The sequence below is a fragment of the Agrilus planipennis genome, unplaced genomic scaffold (assembly GCF_000699045.2).
Source record: "Agrilus planipennis isolate EAB-ADULT unplaced genomic scaffold, Apla_2.0 scaffold21, whole genome shotgun sequence".
In the NCBI taxonomy this organism is placed as follows: domain Eukaryota; kingdom Metazoa; phylum Arthropoda; class Insecta; order Coleoptera; family Buprestidae; genus Agrilus; species Agrilus planipennis.
In genome coordinates, this window is record NW_020439030.1 from 753686 (window position 1) to 764846 (window position 11161).

Consider the following 11161-nt stretch of genomic DNA (forward strand, 5'->3'; position numbering starts at 1 on the left):
ATAACGTTTATAAATACTATCTGGAAAGTTCCAAATTGTGTGCAACTGTTAAAATCGATATGGAATGTGCCAGAAAGTTCTAGAAATATCTGGAATGATCTGGAAAGTTCCAAATTGTGTGCAACTGTTAAAATCGATATGGAATGGTCCAGAAAGTTCTAAAAATATCTGAAATGATCTGGAAAGTTCCAAATGTCTGCAATTAATTATCAAGGATTTCTAGAATATTCCAGAATATTCTAGAGCGATCTACTATTAAGGTATAGGGTGGTATCTAAGATATTATCCATGTTAAAAAGTGGATCCTTAAATATTTTATACACCATTAAACATGCGATGTATTTTAGCCCGAGCAACGCCGGGTTTCGCTGCTAGTGAATAATAATTCGAAATTTGAATAGAATTTCATATGAGTATGTACTCTCTTTGAACACCAACTTTATCACTTCATACATAATGGTTTACATGGTTAAAGTTGTGTAACTGCAATTAAGGGCTAAATCTATGAAAATTTCCAATTGATGTACATTATTTAATATCATGAATTTTCATCAAGCGATTACGTAATTCAAAATTAAATTTGGTATGAAAATTTTCCAGACATGAATAAATATTCGATTTTAAAAGATGCTGTCTATTGAGTGAAATTCCCCAACAGCGTTATGAGTATTGATACATAATTGAAAGCCTCCTCAGATTCTTACTACTCGACGGCTACTTTTTACCGAGTGGTATCCGACCCGACCGGTTTTCTCCAACGAATTAATTAAAGTAGGTAACTGTTGTTAAACAAAGGTCAAGAGACGTAACACACGACTTTACATTGAATATTCTAATCGGTCATTAAAATGCACCACACGAATGAAATAACATATTTTTGAATTGTATCTTTCAGACTCACAATCAGATGCCCAATTGAGACGGCTGCTTATATTTATAAATTAACAGATCACTAAACTCAGTTGATGACGAATGCAGTGATTGTTTCGGCACTGATTTATGTGATTTGAGCAAATTGTCGTCTGTTTAAATTATAGATTCGCTGATGAATATAGTGATTTTGCTAGGTACTGGATAACAGGGTCGTACCCAGTAAAACCGCTACAGTTAAGGTTCATGTTTGCGTTCTTACTTTTTAAAAAACTTTTGGGTGTTTCATTCCCACCAGCCAGTAATGCCGGTGGACGGGCAGTCCCTCTGGACTACGCCAGAAGGTAGACCAGGAGGCCCTCTTCAGCTTCCTTTCAGGAATCGTGGCATTGGGTGGGTGGTGGTTTGGGTGAGAAAGATGAGACGGACGAAATGAAGACAGAAGAGAATGAAAGATTATCCGTGGAATATTACTGCCCCAGCATTTTGTCTAAGTGACCCAAGGAAATCACAAAAACACTTGGACCAAGGCAGACGGACCCGGAATCGAACCGACCGTCCTCCCGAATGCTAAGCAATGGACTAAACCTATAGGCCATGTCGCTAAAAAGCTTTTGGGTGTTTCATTCCCACCAGCCAGTAATGCTGATGGGCGGGCAGTCCCTCCGGACTATGCCGGAAGGTAGGGCAGGAGGTCCTCTTCAGCTTCCTTCCAGGAATCGTGGCATTAGGTGGGTGGTGGTTTGGGTGAGAAAGATGAGACGGACGAAATGAAGACAGAAAAGAAAGAAAGAGTATCTGTGGAATATTACTGCCCCAGCATTTGCCTAAGTGATTCAAGGAAACCACAGCAAAACTTGGACCAAGGCAGACGGACCCGGAATCGAATCGGCGTCCTCCCGAATGCTAAGCAATGGACTAAACCTCTAGGCCATGTCGCTAAAAAGCTTTTGGGTGTTTCATTCCCACCAGCCAGTAATGCTGATGGGCGGGCAGTCCCTCCGGACTATGCCGGAAGGTAGGGCAGGAGGCCCTCTTCAGCTTCCTTTCAGGAATCGTGGCATTAGGTGGGTGGTGGTTTGGGTGAGAAAGATGAGACGGACGAAATGAAGACAGAAGAGAATGAAAGATTATCTGTGGAATATTACTCTCCCAGCATTTTGCCTAAGTGACTCAAGGAAATTACAAAAACACTTGGACCAAGGCAGACGGACGCGGAATCGAACCGCCGTCCTCCCGAATGCTTAGCATTGGTCTAAACCTGTAGGCAATGCCGCTCGATTCGTTCTTACGGGTTTTTTCATTAAATACCACCCTCATCAACGTCCCAATCCCAAACCATTTCAAGTCCCGTTCAAAAAGTCGTTTGAACACTAAGCCGATGAAATTTTAATTTTTGGTTAGTGGATTTTCAACGAAAGGGTTGAATGGAAACCGTTGAAATGAGCCTATAACGTTTATAAATACTAAAAGTCTGCAAGGTGACCAAATCATACTAATCACTTATCGTTAACCAAAACGTGATATACCATCAAGCGACAGAAGTTGTAACAGTTCAGCCATGCTTAACGTGACCATTTATTTTTTTACTCAAAACGGGATATCGGTTTATTTACGACAATTAGCAGGTTTTAACACATTTTTTAATGTTCATTATTTAGAAAAAGTTAGATTTGATTATAAATTGAAAGTATTATGCAACATAATTTTTATATTTGTCAAAGGAACAAATTTGCTCGAATGCACCTGGTGATGCTTTTAAATAAATATAAAATTCTTGGCACATTTTTTTATATTCACTTTAACGATCAACATCGCCTTCAGAACTAGAGTATCTAACTGGGGTTTTTTAGAAGGCCACAATTTGTTCATAAAAGAAAATACTCTTTCTACTGGGTCATTTGTAGTAAGCAAACAAAAAACATTCAATTAAAATACAAAAGTTTTCATGTTGAAGATTGTTGGCGTGAAAGTGTTCGAATACTTCCACCCAACGAGATTCTGTGGAAACATTTAGAATATTTTTTGCGATGTGAATGTAGTTAGAAATTAATGAAAATTCGTCAAATACTTCTGTATCTTCATTACAATCAGAGCATCCAATGCTTTTTAAAGGAGTTCCTACGCGGACAATTTTTTAAATCTGTCTAATGAATCTCCATTTCTTGGGTAAGAGAGTAAGTTCCAGATATTCGCGGCTTGTTTTACAAAATTCTGTAGCCGTACATATCACAAATTTTCATTAATATCAGTGCCATTTTCTTTCAATTTCACCATTAAACTACGAATTGTAAACAGAAGAAACTGATTGGTCTGTTTCTGAGCCAAATTAATTTCAATTGTGTGTCCCGGGGCATTTTTTGATCACAAGGGGACCGATAATCCAGAAAAGGGATGGTCCCGTTCAAAACGGGACGTATCGTCACGTTAGCCATGCTAATATATTCTTATTCACTCGAAAAAGTACCCAAACACAACAACTATATCGAAATAACAAATAATCTAGTACACTAATCAATAAATAATACCAATTAGGGTAAAACACCAATCTCAATACAATCTTAATTACCAAGTTTCATTAGGTAGGTCTTTGTTATACTTTTTTTTTTATTTTGAGGAACTGTCGGATACCCCGAATCCGTCGGATACTGAATCCATACCGGGTACCCAGCCCATGCCCATGTCATGTATCTCTTGAACATTAGGCTAGGTTGGGTTAGGTTTTTTGTAATTGTACGTATATATATAATAATTACAAATTTATCTTCTTCAGCAATGAGTGCAATTGTCCTATTTAAAACGCCTATTTTTCGTAGGCCGAATGCAACTGTCCTATGAAATTAGCCAGTGGTGTTGTGCTAATGTTTTTTTACCGGAACGCGTATATATAATTATATAGACAGAGCCGATCCTAGGTAGGCGGCCGCTCTGTGCGGTCTCATATCCCAAATTTGACGACGACGGGGGCGGGGGATCTCCCCCAATTTTCGCCCGTCGCCAGGATCGGCCCTGTATATAGCATAAAAAGAAAAGGAAACGAAAATCATTACGAAACCCATTTTGTGTATATGTATATATATTCTTAGCATTAGCCGCAGGCCCATTTGGGTATGGCAATAAACTATGCCAGGGATGAGTAACGTACGGTCCGTGGGCCGCTTGTATTAAAATTTATGTATGAAATCTTTACTTTTTTAAAATTTTATATTTTTTTCTTCTAATGTTTATTATAAATAAAGTTTAATTCCCGTTGAACCGGTTCAAAAACCGGTTCACGTATTTGTTTCGGTTCGGTTCGAGTTCCGGTTCAGCAGAAAAAAAACGTTCCGGACTCCGGTTCACGGTTCGGAAAAACAAGCCGGTTCGTTCCGGTTTTTGTTCCGGTTCGGGTTCGGTTCAAACCCTTGTTTATAATAATACATATAAAAATTCGTCAAAAATTAGAAAAAAAATCAGCAATTCTTTTTAATTTTTTTTTCAATACGTCAGCCAATTCTCGTTATCAGAAATCAGCTTTAGTTCCGGAACGCGTTCCTGTCCAAAAAGGAAGTACCGGAACGACGTTCCGGAGCGTTCCGGCTCGACAACACCACTGAAATTAGCATACTTCACCTGCCCGAGTTCAATTGTCCATCGCCGAGTTTCATCATCCCTGCATTGTCCAAAATTCATACAATTGCACAATATTATTTATACAATTCAAGAATGAGATATCTAGACATGTTGTTCATCTGAGAATTATTTCGGCAATTAAATTTAAGAAAATCTTGCTACATTTTTAAAAAGAAAAATAAGTAGATACTTACGCGATATTTAGTAATTATGTATCTATATATGTTAAGGCAAGATATAGCGTGATACAACAAGACATCATTTGCTGACATTACATTTACAGTCTAAAGTTATAAAAGCCGTTCAGTAGAGTAGTTAATCTAGCTTAACACTAGACCTAGTATTGTTTGTACTTTGTAATAATAAACTTTTTTAAAAAGTCCGTGTTCCAATTTTGGAATATAACATATATGACGCAAAATGTTCAGAATATTTTTTGTTATCATAGTTTAACGCCCGCAACTATATCGTTACTTTTATCAATGCCTTTTAAAGAACGAAATCGCCAGTAACATATACGATAAAAAATCAATTTCTTCTTTATTATTGTAGGACGCAGTTGGAGACAATCGATGTTTCCAAATAAGGGCCAATGTCATTGAAAAAGTTGACCTCTCATAATGGCCACTTCTATAAATCGTTTTTTGCTCTTTTGCGGTCCTTCACTTGTGACAAACTATCTTATCGTTCAAATAAAATATCAGGTATACAATCTCTTTTGGAGTCTATTAAAAAGAGCGATACGATAAAAAATTGGTAACATGATGTTTTGCCTCATTTTAAAGGTCTTGACCTTTTAACGGTGGGGGTGACGACGGTGTCAAAGACCGACAATGCACATATAGAAAATTAATGAAAAATAGTAATATGTAGTAGATAATTTCTCAACATTACTGGTGCATGGAGTTAATAGCGATGATAATAAAAAACTTACTATAATACATAATTTTTGTACACGAATTTAATTATCACACCTTGTATATCAGTAATTGAAAGTAATACGTAATTACAAAACCTATCGTCGGTTTATTTTACGACTAGTACATAAATAATTAGGCCTCTGGGATAATCTAAGGACACGGGATTTAATGTTACAATGTAATAATAGTTGCTTACTTCATCGGTAACAGATGTGACGTAATGTTCGATAGGAGCCTTCCACTTCTTGAGTTCCGGCATGATGTTTTATCGTTTGGAATGTAGATATTTCGGCGATTTTTCGACCGGAAAATCCGGAAAACCGAAAAAAATCAACTCGCAAAACGAAAACGTTCGAGCGCCACGGAAACCACAAGAAAAGACGCCGGCGTACCGTGTGCGCCTGTGTAGACGACGATAAAATACAGAACGGATCGTTGAGGGGTCACCTTGACGCTTCGCCACACCCCCTGGTCGATTTTCCCGAAACGCCGCGACGCGCCGTGACGTCAGGGAAAGTGAAAATTGCTGCATTTGCGCCTGTCTGTTCGTTAACCGTTTAATGGACGCGACGCCGACCGTTGGTAACGTCGATAGCGCAAACGGCGTCGTCACAAAGTAATATCACAAATTCAAAATGCGTCTGTCAGTTCCATGTCCATCTGTTACAGTTGATTTTATTTCGAAAATTGTATTTACAGTTATAAATATCGGTAATCAAAGCCAAAATAGGGTGAAAGATTTTTATTTTGCATTTTTTAAACCGACGGAAAAATTATTCAAAAAATTACTTAGGTCTAGTATGAAAAAAACTATTACACCTTGTTCTCTTCGCCAATGGCATTTTTTCGAAGCATATTTTTATTAATATTTAAATCGCTTAATTTCAAAACTTCACCTTAAAATTATCGACATAAAACAAAACAAAAGAATCGAAAGACAGAAATAGAGAATGAAGCACTTGTTAATAGGCAACAATGGGGATGATAGTAGAAATATAGGGCTCCACACGTATGATCTATTTAATTTAAACTTAAATTTCGTTTGAGCTTAAGCCGGTTGAGCTATTTATTATTAAGGAATCTAATTAGTACTTTTCTTCCAATGTATTGCACTTGAAAATAAGACCATCTTAAGTCAGAATTGAAAAGGAGATACGGGTCATGTGGTGTTAGAAAGGTAAACCTTGTAAAAAGGTTAGTAAAACCACCTCGATATGTGTAATTTTTTAATGAAGATTTTGAATGGTTTTCTGTTAAAGTCACAGTATTAATACTGTAAATGTTTATGTACTTCTATTGTTAGCTGAGATAATTCCTCTTATACTTTTACAGATATTTTTTTGTAGATTAGACTCATACGTATGATAGAAATTTTAACTTCCTTGGTAAATTGCATTCCCCAGAATCAGAACAAGATGAAGTTATGATTATACCACATGACGAGTTTTAAAAAATACCTAAACAGTAGTACTCCATAAACTTAATTTAATATAAAATTTATTTTCTGTAAAATGGTGCCTACATAACCCTAAATATGGTTACGATTTGGCTAAATTTGATCGTCTTATAGCTTCAGCCCAAAATTTCTTTTATTTGTTATTATTTGGGAGAAATTGTATCCACTTTGTTTACATTCCAACACTGTACCCGTTGTCATATTTGTTAAATTTTGTATAACTCGGAAATTTAGTTAGTCTATCTCTTTTGCACTTACGGGATTTTCATTAGTTATCCTGTTCTCAAGATAAACCTTATGATCATAGTAATAGCGACACGTGTAGCGGGAAAAAATGGTAAAAAAATCTTCTCCATTGATAATAACATTAAAGAAGGACAAACCTGTCGATCAAGTCTCATGTGGGCATTCACGATTATCAACGTGTTTCAATCACTTATCACATGAGACTAGTCACGATTCTGCAGTTGACAATTCTTAAAGAAGTCATGGACGAATCACAAGATTGTGTCCATCTGACAACGAGATGTGGTGAAGACACGTGTCCACCAGTTAACCTATGCTCATTTGTTATTTTAGTAAATGACGTTAGATTTTAATCCTTTGTACTATCAATTAGAACTGTTAGAAATGTTAACCCTTTCTGGTCGCTTTTCATTGAAATAATTGAAATTTTTAATGTTAAAGGAGGGCGGAGGGGGCTCGCTTCAATCCTCTACTCGTAGGTCTTAGCTCTTAGGGAAGACTTTTCTAAGAAAGGCCTAAACAAATCCTGTACGATCATATAATATTAAAATAGTTTAGTTTAGGAATTTTTGAACAATAATTATATTTCAAATCTCATTGTTGTTGTCACGTACAGATATTGATGTTTATGAGTGGAATAACCCCTCATTTTAATAGAACAGTGTCTTAGTACAATAAACCGTCCCTTCGCAGAAGACTGCAATTAGGTAGGTACCTAGCAACAGTCACCGGTCATCCTGTATCCATATCAGGAAATTACGCATATCTACAAATTTGAATGTAAGGGAGGTACCACCCTTTCACTTTGTTATCTGTACCGCCCACAATCCAGAATTCAGTTAGAACAATTTTGAAATAGAATCAAACAGTAATCAGATAGATATTGAACCATTTAGACGATCACCATTTTCTGTTGCAATTGTTGTACTTATACTAATTTGTTAATAAATTAAGTTCAAATGAGTAAATCGGAGCTCATCGTCAGTCTGCCATTGGAATTAGAGAGTTCAACAGGCAACTATTACAGAAAAAATAAAATCATATGTCTGATATTTATATTTACATTTTCTTATTGTGATTTCATTTCGGCATGTGATTTCGGTCAGCTATACAGTCCTATGTAGAAATTTCCCGTTTATTTTAAGAACTTTTACAATCCATATTCAAAATCACGAGTTGTTATTATTATTGTTCCATCTACGTTATGCGTAAATGTGTAAGCATAATTGCACATGTTGCGTCCGTCTGACGCAGGAACTGGTACAGTCTACAGCCTTGCGAAATATGTTCAAATCAGCGCGGAGATGAAGGTAATGCGAAATTATGTATTACTGCTTATTTTTATATTTATTGAATTGATCACCCTTGACTTTGCCCAAAATAAAACCGAGGCAATGCATCAATGAATAAACCAATTATCTGCAGATTGCAAGATATTTCTTTGAAGAGATCTGTCATACAAATTTTGTTCGATTGACCTAAAATTTACGTTAATGTGGTCACGTAGCATTCAATTTCGCCCACGGAATTTGTCTTACGCGTGTAGCACATGAGCCACTATTTGTATGCGTTATAAAAACAAAATTTTATTGCCTATTCCCAGGGGCGTAACAAGCGTTAGTGGTACAATACCCGAGATGGACCGTCCCACCGATACTTCTGTTTATGCCATTGTGTATAAGATGATATAGAAATTTCGTAGGATTTTAGTTGACCCACATCTGGTTCAAGGTTCAATTGTACCACTTTTTTGAATTATCTACACTTTTTTTGGATTCTAATTTTTGAATCCAAACTTGAGCGCTTTGGTTAATTGTTTAATTAGGATATTTTAACAGAATTAAAAACTCAGTATATGTGAAAGAAGTGAAACTTCTTTGGCGATCTCTATACCTTTATAATGAACTAGTGACCCGCCCCAGCTTCGCACGGGTGCAATGCTGATATTAAATATATTTTTGCTTTGTTTAGATTATTATCGAAAAGGGGAAATCTTCAAAAGATACCTCCTAATACTAAATATACTACAGAATGTCTTTATATACAACATTCACAGTTTTTTGTCATTAGACAACACAAACCGGCCTCCCGGCTGGTACCACCGCAACCGCTATGTCCCTGCATTTTAAATCTGTAATATCTTCGAAAATATTCATTTAAATTGCATGTTGTCAGGGGCCATGNATATTGTGTTTCCATCTATTGAGCCTACATGACTTAAAATGCTCCAGTGCTGCAGCTTTGGAGCCCTTTTCAGTTTTAAGTTAGTAATCTGGGAAACCGAACAATAAGTTTAACAATTTCACATTGTTCCGTCTTGAGCTTTTCTCCTGCCCGCGAGAATCTTCATAGTTATATCCATATGTATATTCATCACAAAAAATTAAGGGTGTAGGATGGGAAGATAAGCTCAAGATAGGAAAAAGTGGAAGTGCGTGTCCAACCAGTCTTAGGACTGACGACCTATGATGATAATGAAAACAAAAAATTCAAGTGCAAGGGAACGCTAAAATATGAAATAGAATCTGTATTTTCGAATAAAACTGTTAATAAAATCGTAAATACATTATAAATAATTATGCGCTGTAGTCATGAAACAAAACTGATTTGTCATACATTTCGTTTTTCTTTTTAATATTCATGCTTTTTTAAATATTCATGCCAAAGCCTTCGGAAATTGTGTTCATAATTTTCATTCACTTTTTATGTAGATAATAGTTTAGTTACATAATTTCTTGAAATTACGTTTTTATTTATTCTAAACTAGCGACCCGCCCCGGCTTCGCACGGGTGCAATGCTGAACAAACATTTACTGTAATATAACTGCATAGTTATAACCAAAAAATTAATTTAGCACTATGTTAAAGTGAATATACGTTATACTATAATATATGAGATGCGAGACACTAACAGCTGACTGTAAAACCGATATGCGCATGCGCGCCTTTCTATTCTAATAGCCTATCGTTTCGCGAGACGAATCGTTGCAAAACGTGTTGTTTCATGGCCTTGAGATTTTACTCTCATCGAGCCCAAAGAAGTTTCAGTTAAAAAAAAGAGAAAATAAAAAATGTATAGAAACTAATTAGACTGTTTTTACCTTCTTTTTCTGAGTAAAACTTCTCATCTTTTATAATCACGAAAATTATTAACGTAAACAGATCATCGTAAATACTTTGACCTCCAACGTCATATGAGTGTAGTTAGCAGGTACTTTTTCAATTTGAAGTACATACGAGAATGCAATGATTCATTCAAACAATTAGAATGAATTATATTACTTGGAATTACTGTGGTTTTCAAAATACACGTACCAAACGTTGTGTACAATCTACAGTTTCCTACGATAAAATATTTTCTTTTATATGTAGTAAAAACAAACTGTTTCATCGGTTTTTCGTTTTTATTACTTGAATGTTAGTATATTTATAAAAATATTTAATGTAACTTGTTGTAATAATATTGTTTTTATTGGTTAGTTGCTTTTCCGGAATTTGGTTAATAATTGTCATTTTTGGAGGTTTGTATTAACCGCATTACGTTAAATGTTTATTTAAAAAAATCTACAGTTATTTTTAATACCGTAATTAAAATGTGGTGTTGTTATATATTACCTTTGTCATTTATTTTTTGTAGAAGTTAAGAGAATGTTAAAAAAACGGGTCAATAGTTTAGAAAATGCAGATTATTGTATGTATGCCCCAATACGTATACCTATTGTAAGACGAAATTAGACAGGTGTGGTGAAAAAAATATAAAATTATAATAATAACTGAATAATTGTTGTAAAATTGTAATCAGTTTATTGTATGGAAAACGATGTACAGATGGGTTTTAATTGCACTTTTAATAAGAATAAAAATTAGAAGATTAGCTCAGGATAGGAAGTACTGGGGGTGAGTGTGTCTTTCCAGTCTTAGGACCACTCAATTGGTGGTGAACTATGCCGACGTTTAAATTTTGGTCTTTAATTAAAACGCCGACACTGCAATTATGATGAAAATTAAAATTAGAATTTGACGGATGTATAGCGCCTGGCATCGTCATTCATCATGA

The 11161-nt window shown here is 35.5% G+C and overlaps 1 protein-coding gene across 2 annotated transcripts in view; it reads right to left on the reverse strand.

Annotated features, from left to right (window-relative positions):
- The window catches only part of LOC108740613 (cysteine-rich hydrophobic domain-containing protein 1-like), a 41951-nt gene that overhangs the window by 1261 nt on the left and 29529 nt on the right, over positions 1-11161 (reverse strand). Inside the window, exon 1 of one of the 2 annotated variants that reach the window (XM_025976545.1) lies at positions 5599-5814. The exons of the other annotated variant lie outside the window; for it this stretch is intronic. Coding sequence (XP_025832330.1) covers positions 5599-5661 — 63 coding nt within the window. The 5' untranslated portion in view covers positions 5662-5814. Of the gene's footprint in view, positions 1-5598; positions 5815-11161 lie in introns of those variants that run through there. 2 annotated transcript variants of the gene reach the window in all.